At 38.7% G+C, this 18,749-nt stretch overlaps 1 protein-coding gene across 2 annotated transcripts in view; it reads left to right on the top strand.

Annotated features, from left to right (window-relative positions):
* The first annotated feature begins 4,864 nt into the window (after nt 1-4,864).
* col15a1b (collagen, type XV, alpha 1b) overlaps nt 4,865-18,749 on the top strand; it is a 28,738-nt gene continuing 14,853 nt past the window's right edge. For both annotated transcript variants that reach the window (XM_088311208.1, XM_088311207.1), the window contains exons 1-14: nt 4,865-5,393; nt 10,520-10,707; nt 11,151-11,360; nt 11,562-11,714; nt 13,273-13,347; nt 13,510-13,608; nt 14,942-15,038; nt 15,192-15,232; nt 15,320-15,475; nt 15,578-15,604; nt 15,685-15,747; nt 17,102-17,179; nt 17,353-17,415; nt 17,484-17,636. In XM_088311208.1, the coding sequence (XP_088167334.1) occupies nt 5,060-5,393; nt 10,520-10,707; nt 11,151-11,360; nt 11,562-11,714; nt 13,273-13,347; nt 13,510-13,608; nt 14,942-15,038; nt 15,192-15,232; nt 15,320-15,475; nt 15,578-15,604; nt 15,685-15,747; nt 17,102-17,179; nt 17,353-17,415; nt 17,484-17,636 (1,737 nt within the window). In that variant the 5' untranslated portion in view covers nt 4,865-5,059. The remainder of the gene's footprint in view (nt 5,394-10,519; nt 10,708-11,150; nt 11,361-11,561; nt 11,715-13,272; nt 13,348-13,509; nt 13,609-14,941; nt 15,039-15,191; nt 15,233-15,319; nt 15,476-15,577; nt 15,605-15,684; nt 15,748-17,101; nt 17,180-17,352; nt 17,416-17,483; nt 17,637-18,749) is intronic.

The following is an 18,749-nucleotide window of genomic DNA, read 5'->3' as shown; positions in this document are numbered from 1 at the left end:
ATTTATTGCTTTGTTGTATGACGGTTCACCTTCTAGCTATCCATTTGATGGACATTCCGGAAACAGTTTCATTCATTCCTCAAAACCAAAAATGGTTATAGACTTGATTTCCTCTTGGATTCACTCGCCAGATTGAGTTGTTTCTATTTAATGCATGCCCTGGCTTCTTTCTCCACATGATGATATAATTTCTTCGAACTCTGGACTGTCTGGACTGGACTTTCTAAAAAGAGCTTTTCTTCCTTTCCTGACTGAACATGGACTAGAAATATGAAATGAAAACACACCGTAGGGGGAGTAAAAGAGTGAAAGGAAGCTGGGGGAAGTGCATGAGAAAAGTCAAGTTTTAACACTGGTGTCATTGATTAGTGGCTACAGTGTGTGCGTGAGTGCACGCGTGTGCACACGTCTGCGTACGTGTGGTTGGTGTGTGAGTTTAGTGTAGAAGAGAGAGAGAGTGAGAGAGAGAGGTATACCATTACTCGAGAACAACTCTATGTTTGACCTCTGTATCTGAGGACAAGCAGTAGAAAAAAAGGATAGATGGTCAACTGACTGTATTCAGGATGTTAGTTGAGCTATGTGATTATTTAGCAGTTTGTTTTTTTTATGATCCACTGTGCCATAAATGGCGTCTTTCAGTAATAGAGCTCACAGTAATGTCAGAAATAGTCAAATATGTCAAACTGTTTACCTCAGAGCAAAACTGGAGACATATGTCCCCCTCTTCAAACCGCACACATAAAAAAAAATTAACACGACAAAAATCCATAACAATGATGACAACATAACCAAGACAACAAATATAAACAACCATAGGAAACTAAACGGAATACAGTACTGTATACACGTTCAGACTGTATTTCATCAATACTCGTCACTGAGATTTGCACTAGAACACTAGAGGGTAATAAAATATAAGATTGCTTTCAGGTGATGCTCTCTTGTGCAACCGAATACAGCAGGGGGCACCACTTTTTTTCCTTTTTTTTTTAGAAAGAGAGATCTACTTCTGTGGTAGGCTACTGACCATTGGGAAGAGCTGCCATTTTGATGCACGCTTGACTTCCAAAATAAAAAATCAATTTAAACATTGATATTATTGTAAATTTCATGAATAATTAATGATATTAATTTATGTGACGACACTGATTACGTTAATTATTTCTGACAATAATTTGGAACAGTTAAATATCAATATGCATCACTATGACTATAAAGCTTTGTCACTGTTGTCAAAAGATTACTTATGCAACATTCCTAGAAAATCAGCCATCAGTGGACAGTTGTTTTTTGAGCCGGCGCATGGGCTACACATGTGGTGCTTGGGGGCTACATGGTGCCCGCATGCGCCATGTTGGTGACCCCGTTTAACTGTACAAAAGAAGTAGTACAGTACTATATCTGTTATAGGTTCTATAGCCGGGGTGGGCAAACTTTTTGATTGGCGGGCCACAATGGGTTCTAAAATTTGACAGATGGGCCGGACCAGGAGCAGTTTTGGTAACCTCATCTCATCGGAGAAAAAAAAATACATTTAATTTCAAATGAAAGTGAACAAAAGCATTACAACATTATATATGTCTTTGAAAAACTACAGTATTTAGAAAATAAAACATTAACAGGGTTTATTCATTTAATTTTTTTTAAGTTCGGCGGGCCGGATTAAAACGTTTAACGGGCCGCATGTGGCCCCCGGGCCGTAGTTTGCCCAAGCCTGTTCTATAGAATAAGACATCACACTATTACAGTTCTAACAATGAAATTTGCACTTTTTACTTGTGTCTGCAGTGCTCTCAATCTCTAAAGGCATCCTTGAGACTCAAGGATGTTTACAGGTGATAATAAATTTCTAGTAACTACTATGATTGGCTGTGACAGTAAACCAATTAGAGGTTATTGTTAGGATTGTTGGCCAGAGCGGAAAGTGAGAGGGAAGTGAAGGGGTTACTTTTCCTGGAATCCAGAGGCCCTAAATGGGGTCACTATGCATAGTCAATGAGTGTGTTGCAACATGTAAACATTTATAACATCCAATTACACAGTGCATTGAAGATATGTGATATTAATATCTGCTTTGTGGAGATGAACTGATAAGGATAAAGTGTCATCGCTATACTGTAGCGAAAATCTGTTAAATGCATCTTTGACTAGTGGGAGGTTGAAGCACAATAACGCTGCAAATGGAAGAATGGTTCGGGACACATTTTCAAGATGTATCGTTAAGGTATCCCCATAAACCTCTCACTCTTATCTGCACTAATCGATCCCTGATGTTCCAGCCCAGCAGACCACCCCAGACCTTTCTACTCCTCCTCTCTGACTAATCCACAAGGATTCAAGCCAAAGGCCAGTTTGCTCAGCCTCACTAAACCCTTCATCTGCTCCATTAGAGGGTGTCCAATCATTCTTCCCATCATGTAGTAAAGTAGACTCACAACATTTCAACTTTCAGACAATTAGTCACTTCAATAACCAGCGCTTGTTACCAAGACTGACATTCCGGAAACTAACATTTAACCTGCTAAATGCTAACTTTGAGTAAAATGTCTTTATCAGCTTGTTGGTAAACATCTGTTGAAAGCATGCATAAATTAGACCGAACTTTCTCATTCATGATCAGCCGATTGAGTTGGTATAACGTGATTCTTCACATTTAATTACTGACTCTGTATTGAGGTGCTTCTGTTGTGACATTTTGTTAGGCAACTTTAACCCCCCAAAAAACAAGTAATAGATGATAAAAGGCCACTCAGACAGTTTTTTTTACTTTTGACGCTTCAAAAAAATTGTCTATGGGAAAAATTATTAGAATCAGTCATAAATGTGCAACATTGTTTATTGTCATTCTTGAAGCTGTCAAACCATGTAGTTTACTGAATAGTATTGCCAAAGCATAACATTTTAGAGGGTGGGAGAAATAATTGATGATTTGATGCATCGTGAGGCATACGTATTGTATTCTGAATCGAGTAATGCATTCAAATAAGCTAATATTAAATCATGCAACGCTGGCAGAAAAACATGCTCATAACAGCGAGTGCTGTAGTTGAAGGACGCCATAAATTCTAACATTACAATAACAACTTGGAGCACAACATATCTGAGCAGAGCAACAGCATGTCAGACACCGCTAATTATTTTTATTTGAATACTGAATCAACTTTGTTTTCCTCACTTCTGAGAATTGAGAAAATATTTAAATACTTTCTCAAAAGGTGTGTCTCATTACAAAAAAGCGCATGAATAAGTATGGCAAGTAAGGACCATTGCGCCTATACAACAAGCAATCCGAGTGAATAACAAATGTATTAACAAATTAATTAACTTTGGTAGGGGCACTCTATAGTTCAGAAAATACGCTAAATAAAACTCTTTTTTTTTCCCCTCTTGGGTCTGTTCTGTTTTAATTCGCAAAGTTGTTGCCATGTTAAAAGGCATCTGTTTGTGTACCTTTATCTGCATTCACAGTACAAAATCGTTCTGTACAAGCAGTAAACAACTATTTTTTTTTCAACAAAGAAAACTGCGGCTTATTTTTTATTTATTTATTTATTTTCCAGAAAAGAGTTGCTGCAGCTTACATACATGTGCGTTTTATAATCCACAAAATACAGTGTGTCAAATTGGCCTTTTGCATTGCTGACAAACCTTCATTGGCCAATGTTTCATTAATAGTTTTATATTGTACAGTACAGTATTTTGTTCAGGTGATAAAACAAAATTTCTGTGTTTTTAATCATGAAATATGGGTCATTCTAATGTGTAAATGTGGTGAAAAGACACACAGCAGGGAAAGAAAATCTGTATAAATTCATGCTGCATCTCTCACTCTCTCTCTCGCTCTCTGTTTCTCGCTGTCTCTCTCGTTTGCTCCCATTTTGATTGGCTGTTCCATCATGTGACATGACACGCACAGGCAGCAAGACCATTTTCCAACCCTCGGCCAGTCATGAAAAACAGTTGCCAAACCTAGCAAAATACGCGACTTCCAGTCGGCTTTGGCTTTACTGCTCATTGTGCGGCGATAATATTTTGAGGTAACAAACGCCACGGCAGATTCTGTTAACGTCATATTTACTATTTTAATTTGACTGTTAATATCTATAGCATAGAGGTTTTTTTTCCATCCTAATTTGAATTATAATTCCATTAGGATATTTTGTGTCGAATGAATGAAATGTGGCACAATAAGGAAAGGTCAGTTACCAACCTACTAAACAGTTTTTTTCTTTTGACTGTCTCATATTGATTTATTCTACTGTATTTATTATCATACATTTCATATATTGTAGATCCAGTCCTGACTTTACTACTCCTTTTGCATAGGTTTGTGATAGACTCGGGCATGTTTCAACCACTGGAACAGACCTCGCTTGTTAACCCAGAACGCCCCCTGTAGGCATGTGTGGGAATATCACAACCAAAACAACTTGGTTGGGCACTCGCTCTGTTGTTGTAGCCTTTGAAAAACATGAATGATAATGGGTTATTGTTATGTAAACATGTATAACATGTGTCAGCCCTGTGTTTGACTTGTGATCAAGTCAGCGTGTAATCTCTCACTCAAAGTTGGTCACGAGTGGGTTCCCACCACCTTGACCTTGAACTTGCTGAATTCTGCACTCGTATATAAATTAATGGTGTCAAGACATGACATTCATGCAATAGTTGTAAATTGTAGAGAGAGGAAAAGAAGGAAGGCATCATGAGCACATGCTATAATCTGCCCGTCCACCCGAGTGAAGGGACAAGGGAGTGAAAATCAGGTCTGCTGTGTTATGGAGGGCCAGAGGAAGGGGAGTCACTAATTACAGAAAGAGGCGGGGGAAGAGAGGCAAAAGAGAGCGAGGTTAAAGAGCATGAAAGGGGATGGAGCAAGGACAGCGAGAAGGTACAAAATTGTTCACTTTTTCTTCCTGTTGGATAACTTGGTATTGACTCGACATATGTGAGTCACACTGCGTGTGGCTTATCAGTGCGGTTCATCATTACTACACTTGACGGGATCCTCCTTTTTTTTTTTCAAAAATTTTGTTTATGACACTAGAAGAGGAGAATGGGAACTCTTTGCATCTCACTTGCTCTTTTCCTACTCCTGTTCGCACCTGTACGAGCACAGTGGTGGTCTTTCTTTTGGGCGAGCCCAAAGAGCAGCCCTACACCCACTCCGTCATCCATAACTTCACCCAGTCCTCTGCAAGGGACAACAGCGCGGGTGGGACACGAGGACAAGACAACAGTGACCACTTTCAGTAGTGTGATCCAGACTGAGATGAATATTCTTAGCCCTGCAAGGTCTTTGTGGGGGACGCCACCTCCAGCTGCAACTACAGTTGTGATGATCAGTTATGCCAGATCCCGTTTCAAACCATTGAAACGCTGGAAAAGTGGTGAGTGTACAAACTGGTGGGTTTTCGACAGCTTTTCTGTGCTTTTTATATCTGTGTTGCATTCGGGGAAGTAGTTTGTAGTCATATCCTAGTGGCAGCGCCCTGGCTAGAACTCTTCTAACTAGCCTTGTGGATGTGAGGGTGGAAGGCGGAATGTTTTCCAAAAAAACAGAACTATGCAGTTGCAATTGATTCAATGCCCTGTGGAGGAAATGATCTGGATGAATAAGAATATTCACAGACATCTCATCGGCTGTCCTTCCAATTGCATATTGCAAGTAGACAATGATCACTTTGGATTTTTCAGTTTAAGATGTAGGTCAGAAATTTGGTTCCTCACTGAGATCAATGCTTATTGAATAGTTAAATTGTACAGCACAGGACCAATCAAGATTATGAAATACAAATAGGAATGAAAAAGCCTTTTGTGTGTCTGCTTAATTATTAACAAAACACTTCAAAGCATCATGCCCTAACAATTGATGAGCCATTAAAAAAATTTATGAATCCCAAATCAGGCAAATTAAATGACCGTAAAATAAAACAAACAATCCACGTAAAAGCCTGTTTGTCACATTACAGTCATGACATAAAAAGAATATTTGATACTTTTCTGGACAAAAGGAATTAGTTGAAGGAGATTCTTGTGTTTCAAGTGGTGTCAAGATTGTGCATGCACACCTCTCACTTTCTTGCAGCCCTTGCTTTTGCTCTGGTAGCACGCTGGTATGTGACATAGCCGTACCCTGATTTGAGTTGCACTAAATCTTTGGGAGCCTGAGAAATCTCGGGGGAGTGGGCCAAACAGCGGGGAGCTTTTGTGTGGCATGACAGGGTCAAGGTGGGTTTAAAAGGTTATGTGCGGCAACGTGGAGGGGGTGGATTTTATAAGTCTCGCCAAGCTGATCAAGCATTCATGTGGCCAACATGATGAGGATTATGTGGAGTTTGAGAGATTTTGAAGAGAAATTGTTCCACAAAGATTTATCAAAAGATACAAATTCGGATTGAAGTGACATTTGTTGATGAAGTATGAACCCTAATTAGTCTCTTGAGAGACCAAGATGTCAAGTTGGTGTTGCAATCTTACACGTAACGACACATTGAATATTTAGCTTTGGTCACAATTGAATTGAATTGGCAAATGGACATACAAGGTCTTTGTGACGGTGTTGTTACGCAATTTATGACTACTGACACACATTCAAAAGTCAGATTTAGGGCTTTTAATTAACTTTTAGATTGCATTTCGAGTGTTAAAGTGAATCATTTATTGAAGGAGAGAGCTTAGTGTCGCTCAGGTTTTGCGTCCATTCACTTTCATCAGTGTGATAATGACTCCAAGTATAAGGGGTTAAAGTTCGTGGTGGGATTTCGAATTTTGTAGTCGTGTTTGGTTAAGGTTATGGGGCAGCAAATTAGGCTTTGGACACAGAAGACCACAGTACATGTCCGTCTGCGGACCAGTGGAAACAACTTGTTAGATGCCAGTCTGCTTGCTGGCTCCTGCTAACGGGCCCTTAAGCAAGGCACTGTCTCCGTCCCCTAACTCAAGCGATGCAGCACTCTGTGCACAGCCCTTCTCTTCAGGTGGTTGCAACAAGGCGACGACTAGCCCATAGTGTTGCGAAGAAAAGTGAAAGATTTGAAGATTGATTGCATTTTCACTAATTTCTCTCACTTGACAATTAGCATACGTATATGCTGGAAACCTCTCGCATCTGTGGGTTGAAATTGCCGCATCTTCAACCAGCGTTGCTTCCAAGTCATGTGCAGAGAATAAATAGTGGTGGATTTTGTAAATTAGCAGGATGGCAATGAGAAAGCACAGTTGTAGCTGAAAATAAGAATGGGCACTTGTGAGTCGCAAAAAAAAAACAAAAACAAAATAATGCTTTGGACATTTAGCTATGCTAAAGTTTTGTTACAAATCAGAAAACAGACAAGCCATCAGCCATAGAAGTTCACACTGCAGACGGCAACTGTAACACCACTGCTGCTCTCAAGGCAGCTATTAGCTTTCGGCCACTAAACAGACGAGGTTAGCTGAAAGAAATTGGCTTCGTAACATCCAGACATGGAGCCACACGTTATGGCCGCTCGCCAACGGTAAGCCAGCCCAAGAGCACACAACAAGAGCTCATGGACGTCCTTGTCGCAAGCAGGGATGAACCCCGGCGGTCATGCAGTCGTAGTGGGGCTAATGCAAATTCTGTCCAGCCAAAGATGGTGGTGCTAATAGGTCCACGACAAGCCCCAAAGGTCAACTTGGTGAAATTTCCGTGTTGCGGTGCCGTGTGCGGTCACTAAGTGGCGGTTTTGAGAGACGCTAGTGAGGATATGTCATGCAAACATGTATTTACCATAATTTTAAGTACAAATAGTCTCCGGTTCCCATTGTGACTCCCACCAAGAAATGGAGGAAGCCAAAACAAATTGGTAAAATTTAAAATGGAAGCAGGGCGGCACAGTGGACGACCGGTTAGCACGATGGCCTCACAGTGCCGAGGTCGTGGGATTGATTCTGGGTCGCTCCTTCCTGTGTGGAGTTTGCATGTTTTCCCCGTGGCTAAATTGCTTTTGGTATGATGGTTGTTTGTCTCTGTGTGTCCTCCAATTGGCTGGCAACCAGTTCAGGGTGCACCCCCGCCTACTGCCCGAAGACAGCTGGGATAGGCTCCAGCACCCCACGACCCTCATGAGGACAAGTGGCTTAGAAATGGTTGGATAGTAATGGAAGCTAATATCATTTTCCTGAATAAGAAATACAAAAATGCATACATTGAACTTATTGGTGTAAAATGGAGCATCACGACCGGGTGATCCCTTTAAGATATGATACCATCATTTTTGTTCTCATTTTCATTGGCTAGGATATGGGCTAAGAGTAGAAACAAATTTTGTATATTATTATTATTATTATATTTTTTACTTCGTTCATTAACAGAACAGAGGGAAAACAACAGTTTTCTCCATGTATGCATAAAGGTTTGATATACTTATTTTAGTTTGTAGTACAGGATAGATATAATTCAGAGCATGAATGACGGCATCAGATGATTACATTGAACTTTGCTTTTTTTTTTTATGATATTGACTGCACACTTTCCCTTTTGTGTTTGCGACATTACATCTACAAATGCAAAGTTTATAAACTGTACAAGCTAATTGTATCACATGAATTTGGATAGAGGCACTTGAGCTGTCATTCGCTCTTCCCCCAGCGCATACTTCCACACACATTCATTCACACTAAAGCCTCTAATCGGGTATGTTTCCAGTTGGTCAGGCAGATAAATTAGAGAGCCCCAAATCTTTGGAGTGTCTGGTGTAATCTGTAGCTTTTGCTCATATGGGTGAAAGAAAGTGTGTGTGGCCTCCATCGAGCACAATGTCTGAAAGATTAAGAGAAGTTTTGGGGTTAACATTGGCCTCATTGCGATTGTTCATTTGTGACGCCCAAGGTTAGGGGGAAAGATTAGAAGATGTTTTATGTCCATAATAAGTCCTCACTTGGGTAGCAACCGAGAATGTGTGTGCATAACTATAGGTATAAATACCGTAGCTGGGGTGATGTTGACTAGAATGCTGAGGTGAGAGTTGGTCGCTATAGGAGACAGGCAGAGTCGGATTGGGACTTATTTTCACGACGCAGACCGTCCCACTTAATTTCACCCTATTATTGTATCAATATAAAATAGATTACTGTTTCCTCCAATGATATTCATATTGTATTTGATCAAAAATCACATTTACACATGAATGTGCTTACAAGATCACAATAGTTTTTTTTTATTTGAACAAATATGATTCCAAACAGTTATAGTAGCCACAAAGCCGCGCCCTGTACAACAGCAAGCTAGCTGGAATACGGTGCTCTATATTTACTGATATCAAAACAGATCCACGGAGCGGATATAATGGGCGGGCTGGAGTTTGTATTCTGGCCCAGTGGGTACTGGGCCTTATGACAGGCTCAATGATTGAAAATAAAGGGAATATGGCGCCATGAATTCAGACCCATATGCACATAATAATATAATTGCCACACATTGTGAAATACTGTTTTGGAGGATTATGTCATTGCGAGGCAGTGCAGTGACGCGTTAACAGTGTCCGGATAAAATCAAGTCGAATAAAAGTCAGGAAGATTCACAACTACTTTTATTCATTTCACTAATCTGGTCAATGAGCCTGCATGGACACCAATAGCAGACCAAAAGATTTGATGGTTAGTTCAGATATCTGCTAGAACAAGTTTACATAGACAAGGAAGTAAAGTATTGATAATTCACAGCATCTGGAAACCCCTCTGGAAAAAAAATGAGCATCAAGCAACAACCTCTGGTCCTTCTTTGAGAACCAAAGTATATATATATTAGTGCTGTCAAGTGATTATTTTTTTTTAACTAATTAATCACAAAAAATTCCATGATTAGCTTGTAACAGATATTTACTTGAATAATATCTTGGAATTGATGCAAAATCACCCAATATGAAGTATATTTAATTCAAAGACTGTTCTAATAGCTTTCTTTGATTCTTGAATACGATCAAATGGAGACATCTTTACAGACATTTTTCTTCTAAACATTTCTCACAACCGCCCACGAGCGCCACAGTGTTGGTTTGCAAGGCCCAGTGGTAACTTGAACACAATGTTTTGTTCTGAGGCGTGCTAAAGATGTGCAGCTAATATGGCGCAATATTTGCAAAGTATGCTAATTATTTTTTAAATAAATTAAACGGAGTTAATTGAGTTTAAATATTTAACTGAGTTAAAAGGTTTTGGATTAATCATCTGAGTTAATACTTTAATTTTGGCAGCCCTAATATATATATATGTATGTATATATATATATATATATATATATATATATATATATATATATATATATATATATTTACACTACATTAAATATTTTTTATGCCTTTCAAGTTGACTCAGCTGGGCGGGACAGAAGTGCCCTTGCACCCTCCATTGACAAACTGCCACTTAGTAGAAGTGTCGGCTATTGTATATTTGGACGCATATTCTACCTTTTGCATGGGTCTATAAAAATCTCTCTGACACTTTATTTAATTAATTTTGTTGTTCCTCAAGTTTGCATTGTCTGTCTTTTCAGAACGAAGCTCTGGAAGTCATCTGGACTTGACAGAGTTAATTGGCGTGCCCCTTCCGCCTTCAGTCTCTTTCACTCCTGGCTTTGAGGGCTTTCCAGCATACAACTTTGGGCCCGATGCTAACATTGGCAGACTCACCAAGACATTTGTGCCAGGCTCATTCTACATCGACTTTGCCATCATAGTCACGGTAACACTGAAGAGTTTGAACAGAAACTTTTGGATACGAAACATAACCTAACAAAACAGAATGCCATATTGTTTGAATTCTCGACAAATAATGGTTAAGAGGCCTGAAAATTGCGCCGCCTTGTGGTATTGTATTTTTAATAAATATAGTCTCCCACTTTAATTTTGTAGATTTCTTGTTACTTTGCGTCATTTTAGTTTTGTTACATTAATTTGAATTAGTTTGTATTCTCTGTTGAGCTCTACTTTATTTTGTTCAAATATTTAATTGACTTGAAAACGACTGCACACAGAAATTATTAATCACCCTTGTTCATACTGGTGACGTGCAATATGGTCCTATACCCTTTGTATTTGTGTAGGTGCTTTGTACAATTAATTGTAATGCAAATTTGGTAAAATGGTAATCAACTGCAGTTCCATTTTATTTTTCATTTACCTTAGATCCGTCCAACCAGCCTGAGAGGAGGCATGATCTTCGCCATCACAGATGCCCGTCAAAAGGTGGTGGAGTTGGGTTTAGCCCTCACTCCAGTTCACGCAGGTCTGCAGAGTATCTTATTATACTACACTGAGAGTAAGCAGCCATCCCATAGCCAGAAAGCTGCTGCCTTCAGTGTCCCAGACATGACAGATCAGTGGACACGCTTTACTGTAAGTTGTACACTAAGATATTATTTCAGAAATCATAATGAAGTACATCTAATCTGTAATGTACCTAAACTAATTGTGTATATATATATATATATATATATATATATATATATATATATACACATTAGCTATATATTTATTTTTAGTTCTATATTTATTTTTATTTTCTCGTAATGGAAGACTGTCTTCTTCCCATGATAGGTTGTAGTGGAGCGCAATGAGGTGCGTCTCTACATGGACTGTGGTGAGGCCGAGAGGACAACCTTCCATCGAAGCCCAGAAAGACTCACTTTCTCACACAACTCTGGCATTTTTGTTGCAAATGCAGGGAGCACCGGGCTTGAGAACTTTGTGGTAAGTGTAAAATAGACATGTTTTATGTACTGTAAATACTATTGGTATTGTATGCGTGTATATGTATGAAATATTTTGCATGTATTAGGTTATGTTGCTGTCGAGGCATGATGCAGGTTAGAAGATGCAAATATTTAAAACAGGCAAAGACATGGGCAGGAAACAAAATGTAATCAATTATGTTTGTAATAGTAATGTAACAATGTACACAATAAAGAACCACCGACTGAATAAAGCAGAAACTCGGGCAAGTGAGCGGAACACAAGGCGCGAAGGAGCAGGGCAGCCTCAGGAAATATTACAAACAAAGATACCATTATCGACACAAGCTACACAGACACAGCTGGACATAAAAAAAAAAACGCCTTAACGATGTAATTTATTTTAAGTACTTCAACAAGACGGTAATGAAAGCTCAGATGTTCAAGATATGAATGAAATGATCTTGAGGGTATGCTACCAATTGTAGCACATGTCATGAAATATGTCATGACAACCAAAGATCCTTAAAAATTCAAGTGCGTAGATTTGTTGACATTTTTGATGTTCAAACATAGACAGGAAGTAAGTAGGGACTGGAGTGGGTTCTCATGTGTGAAGGGGGAGCGAATAAGGGAGTAAGAAAATTATATCGGATGAGGAAGTCAGCCATGTCATTAAGTCTTAGTTCAAGTCAACTCAAAGGGATGGCTCGTGATTTGTGCCATGACCATTCGGAACCCGTATATACAGTATAAAAAAGCAGGAGAGACCGGAGACAGTCGTTACACTTGTAATTGGTCCAATCAGTAACAAGCTAGGAATCATCTGATTCACCTTGAACATGTTTAGTTTAGACATTAGTCCACATGTGAAAAGGTAGTGTGATAGAGGAGACATAGAATAAAATTGTAAGGTGAAACCTGAGGAAAAAGGTTTTTTTTCCACAAATTACTCATGTAATTAACAAACTACTAACTACTGTATTTTTTTTCAGTGAGATTGTTCGTGATAATATTTTACCTATTAGCTCTAAGCCAAGATAACTCATTGCAATGCACTCAGGGACAGTTGTTGCAATATTGCCTGGGGTTATTTGTAATGTTTAGGAAATTAGAAAATTCAACACAAGCTAAATTTAACTTGAGAACAAATCAGATTTTTATTTTTTTATTTAATTTAAAAAAAATGGCCATACAATCCAGCCCTTTTTGAGGAACAAGTGATCATCCAGGTCCAGCTCTACCACCCAACCCAGCTTGCACTCTAAGCCTCTGTTCCAGCTACCGGTGATGGACTTCTGCCACAGACCCCACCAAAAACTGACTCGACTGAAATTTAGCCGAACAGTTCCACAGCAATGACATACCCGAAAATTCTATTACTGAATTAAAAAACAAAAGTTATTGGGCTGAGAAAAGAAATAGCCCATGCCTCCTAAGCGCCTTTGTTTAGTTCATAGTTTTTTTTTTTTTTTTTAATATTTCGCATTTAACATTGTTTTATAACTTCTATCGTTGCATTGTAAGTATGAGTAGGTCATTTTTCATCATATAACTTTGCCTTGATTTTTCCCCAGGGATCCATTCAGCAACTGATTATCAAAGATGATCCCAGAGCAGCCGAAGAACAGTGTGAGGATGACGATCCCGATGTGAGCAATACACAAAGTACAACTAATGCTTTTGAGAGATTTAGAGAGATCACGGCGATGTTTGTGAATAATTCAATTCATCAAGTCCTAAATGTGTTTTGTTTTGTAATTATTGTTTGCTTGAATAGTTTGTTTTCCTTTTACATGATGCTATGGTTAAAGGCTTCTGGGTATGCTAGTGGCGATGATGGTCTGGATGACAGAGAGACAGAAGAAGAAATGATGAAGATAACAGAGGGAAGGAAACATGGAGAAGCACAGGTAATTGAAAGATTTTTATTGTCACTGTCTATGTTTCAGGAGGTGTGTCAGGTCAATTTGCAAGAAGGTCGTCCATTCCGTTATTCGGTCTGTCAGCCTTGAGTTTATTTCAATGTGTAAAAAAAAATAAAGAAGACCTTATAAATTAATAGGTAAATTAGCTACCATGCTGAACATACTTATTCTTTATTGCTATAGCACTACTTATTTCATTGTTGCTGAAGTTTGATGGCAATTTTGTGAAATTCATCTTGTTTACACAAGCTTGAGTGTTGAAACCTGGATATAAATGCCATTGAATAAAACTTATTTTTCACTTTGCACCGGTTTCATCAAGAGCTCCCAAAATACAAGTCAATATGTTCCTGTTTGTCATCTTTCATCCTCCCACATCTGGGAAGTCAGGCTAACCCTAAACATCCCATGAAACACCCTGGCCTTGAAGCCTCAAAGGAAATTCAGAAGCCTTCAAGAGCTGAAGTTGGGTCATTCTAGATACTTTACTGACAAACAATGTTACCGTAGCAACCAACCACCAAGATAATGTTCACTCAGAAATTACAGCACAAGCTTCAACACTGTAAGAATAAAGACCTGCTTCACATCACATCGCATAATAATTACACAATTATTATAATAACTTGTTGTTCCCTTAGAAATTCAAGGTGAATTACAAAAGATTTAGCGACCACTATCACTAACCCTAACCCTTAACCTAAATTAAGATTTTTTTAATAGCCGTTCTGTAAGTTAAAAAAAATCATGTTTATTCTAATAAATAAATGTAATTTGGGTTCTTTGTTAAGTTTTATGTTGTTTTTATTGCATTACATTATATTTTGTAAGTTTGGTTCTCTGTGAGGATTTTTTTGTTTTGTTTTTGTTTTGTTTTTTGTTTTTTTTTTTAATTTTGCAATCTCAAAATACCTAGAATTTGTAATTAATTCTTCATGTGTAAGAATGGGTGGAATGGAATGGAAATTGTTCGGATTTACCCTGAATGATGCACACATACATTTTGTTTGCTTAAATTGATTCACTCTTTTACTAAATGCCAATACTGATCAAACGGCACTGAAAAAAATTTGAAGATACTCAATTTTATTTCAATTGGATGCACAAAATAAAATCATCTGGATCCAGATACATTTTAAGTACGTAGATGTATAGTCTACTTAAAAATTACAGTTAATGCTAAGTCTATTTAAAAAAAATATATATACACTTGAGGAAGTGAAATGAAGTAAATTCAACAAAGACCTTTAGCCTTATGCACATTTATAAAATAACAAACTGTAAATGTTGGAGTTTGCTCACTGACACTTTCTTGTAGGAAAACACTGTTCCAATTCGAGCACCACCCACAAAGGCTCCAACATCGGAGAGCGGCAAATATTCAGTGGAGGCCAATGAAGAAGTCTTGCTAAGAGGTTAAATGAATGGATGTTACATCTTGGTGGATTTTGTTTTTGTTGTAACTGTTTTTATTTCAGTGTTTCATAATTATCACAAATGTTTCCTTTAATTACCTGTAGTAATTGTATCATTATTGTAATCCTAATTATGTAACATGTCATTTTCAGGTCCTCAGCAGACAGATGAGCCAGGAGAAGCATCTGAAGATGTCAGTTCAGATTCATGAATATTGTTTTGATCTACGCATGACTGTGTCTTTATCGGCAATTCAAATCAGCGAACATTTAACACCTAGGTTCTCATCAAGCACACTTTAAAAGGAGAGCCTGGTGAGCCTGGACCACCAGGCGCCCCTGGGACCACTCTTCTTCCAGGGAAAATTGAGCCTGGGTCAAGAGGTCCACAAGGACCACCGGGAATCCCTGGAAAGCCAGGGAGAGATGGACAGCGGGTTTGTGCTTCTCAAACAAGATTTGCAGATCTACCACATACTGTAATTCCTCCACCGATGTGTTTATGCATATTTAATTTACCCCTACCAAATATTTTACAGGGAACGAAGGGGGACAATGGAGATGCTGTAAGATTTATATTCTCTTTATTTTATCATTAATAAGCTTTATGTTATAATTAATAATGAAACATTGGTTGTTCTTCTAGGGTCAGAGAGGACCTCAAGGATTTCCAGGTTTGGATGGGGATGCCGGAGTCAAAGGAGATAAGGTAAACATAGCTCATTAAATTCATAATAAAAATCAATTGTTCCTTATTTTATCTACTTTGTTTACTGCAACAACTACTACTAATCTACTGTTCTAAACAACTTTTTTTTTTCAAGTTGTGAGGCATCTCCCCTAAAGGTGTCAGATCAAGCAATCAATTTGTACTTCTATCGCACCTTTTGCGAACAAGGCCGCAAAAAGTGCGTTACAAGAAATGTCAAACTTATAAGGTGCAAAAAGTAACAAAAAGGTTAAAGGGCTTGGTTAAAAAACTTCAAATGATTTTTAAACCAAACTTTGAAAGATGGCAAAGCCTTCCACAGTTCGGGAGTGAATAATTCAAGAGCTCAATTACCACATTTTTCTTCGGTGGGTGTGCAAGACACTTAATATATTGAGCTTGTTAGACTTTAAGCAATGGTCACAGAAGTAGAAACAGTTTAGTTCATGGATATGAGGAGCAGCTTGGCCATGACAGTAGCGACACTCGTCGGCCATGAGGTTAGTTATTTTTAAGTGTTTTAAATTGGATCATATGCGAGTAACCAGCAAAGAAATTTAAGAAAAGATGTGATGTGTTTCTTGTACTTAGAGAATAGCTGTGCAGGTGCGCTCTAGATAACTTGCAGGTAATACGGTTTTGCTGAGGGAGGAGGTGAAAAAAATTGCCACAATCCAAGTGTGAGGAGACAAAGGGTCCTCTTTTTGTTCCAGGCGCAAGTCTAGGGCAAAGTGCAGTCTAGTTTTTCTTTCTTTTGGTATTTTGATAAACTCTCCGCCGGTAGAAATTGGTGTAACAGGGAATTTGGGCCTTTGTGTGCCATTGTGGGATGGAATGTAGAGTTTTCCCAGTCAATCCTCATGCCATCCCTGATTTGCATTCAAATTAGGTTCCAGGTTGTTAGGGAGCGTGCGCCTGAGTATGCCATGCTTGACATGCGGAAACAGAAATTAAACTCGCTGGAGTTTGTGCATGACATTAGCACGTAAATCACATTATCGCCCCGTTCGGATGATGGAGTCTGCCGTGTGGGTAATTGTAGACTGCCCTGTGTCACGCACTGACATCCACCACACATGTCCTCAGAGCTCAGAATCTATCTGCCTGTGCCCTGAAAAAAATCACCAAAATTGCACCAAAGCCTAGATGTAGTTCCTGCAGCCGTGTATTTTAAATTCATGTTTTCCGATAAATTGTCAGAAGCGCATGTCAAAGGTCCCGAGTCTTTGTCAAGCTGACTCAGTCGTGGTGTTCTCTGTGTACACTGAGGGAAGACTCACAGTCACAAAATGAAAGCCACTTTTACAAAATATTGCTCATATTTTTATTTTATTCATGACATCCCTTCCTCCAGGGAGAGCCTGGACTTGGTTCACCAGGCCCACCGGGCCGACCCGGACCTCCTGGACCCCCTCGATCACGTAGTGTATCTGTAAGTATTGTTAACGTTGCATTTATGTATTGAAATCCTATTTTTTGATGAGTTATGGCAAGGCGGTATGATGCTTGATAAACTTGGAGTATGATGAATCAATTAACATCTGTTAACTGTGAGCGTGTTTGGGTGTGTGTGTGTGTGCATGTGTGTTCTATGTTGTTCTGTAGTATGGAGACGATGCACTGGGTTCTGGGTTTGAAGACCTGGACAGTGATACTGAGCTCATTAGGGTAAAAGCAGATCTGTGAAATACAGTTGATCACCAACACAATTGAGTAAATGTCAATATGTTCCCCAGGGTCCTCCTGGACCACCTGGGCCTCCAGGACCACCCGGTCCTCCTGGGACCAACCCTTCATCAACTGACATTGCTGAGGGCTCATCTCACAGGTCTGTTGGGCCAAATGGTGCCCCGGGTAAAAATGGACTTCAAGGCCAGCCAGGAATACCAGTAAGTCTTTTAAAAAAAAATATGCAACAAGTTTTGTTTTTTTTAAACTAACAATATTTTGTCTAAGAGGGAAGATTAGGAGCTACTCATATACACCTTCAACAATGTATTTCTTTAATTGCCTTTTTTTATGTATTTATGTTTAAAGGGGAATGGAATTCAGTATTATATTATTTTGTAGCTGCTGTTTATTTAAATTCATGAAGTACAACATCTGCCATGGTATGTTCACTTGTTGGGTGCTGCCATTTTTCGCTCTTTTCACTCTTGCGAGAGTGCAAATTTGGGAGAATGTTATGTGTATTGCCAGTTCCAGCTTATTATACAGCTTTATTTTCCATATAGCTTTAGTCAACAGCAAGCTACACATTGTCACTGTCCAGCAGACTCATCAAGTCTGCAAAATCACTACTTTTAATGAAATAAATAATCATGTTGAATCTTAAATTAAGTACACAAAAAAAAACGATAATTTCTGCATTTGCAATGCCAACATAAAGCCTTTAATACTTCCCATAAGCAAATGTGTGTGGTTCTGTCATCTTCTCAAAGTCTTTTTCGAAAGTCTTAGCGCCATGAGTGATGCAATAAATAAAACGATGAGCTGATTAAACAATTACATAGAAGGCAATGGGTCTGCACATGCTCGTCTTTGTCGCTGAAACAGTTTTAGCAATAGAAAATGTCCATCCATTCTCATGGATTTGAATAGTGAGGAAAGAGGTGGGATTTTACAAAACTTCTCAGACTGTGGCACATTCAAGTGTTTGACCAGATTTGTTCTCAAATTAGATTAAACACTTCAAATGGCTAATAATGCATAGAAATGGCAGACATTGTGGGAACAGACCAATAGCATCGCACCTGCAAAATTCATCGTTCGCTGCAGTCTGTCAGCAGAGAGAGTTTCGTAGTGGCAGGTAACTCTCTACTGGAGCTTCAACATGACTACGACTCTACAGCTAATGATGATTTTAGTAAGCATGGCTCCCCTCTAATGTCATTTAATAATTATTTCATTTTAAAATGCTAATCTCATTCCTTTCAATAGATATGAATGTATGTAAAGGTCTACAGTAGCGTGTAATCAGGCACATTGTTGCAGAACATGTG

This window comes from Idiotropiscis lumnitzeri, chromosome 12 (genome assembly GCF_059441095.1).
Source record: "Idiotropiscis lumnitzeri isolate Australia: NSW breed Sydney's pygmy pipehorse chromosome 12, RoL_Ilum_1.0, whole genome shotgun sequence".
Taxonomy (NCBI): Eukaryota; Metazoa; Chordata; class Actinopteri; order Syngnathiformes; family Syngnathidae; genus Idiotropiscis; species Idiotropiscis lumnitzeri.
Note: the sequence above shows the minus strand (reverse complement) of the source record. Positions and strands in the feature narration are given on the sequence as shown.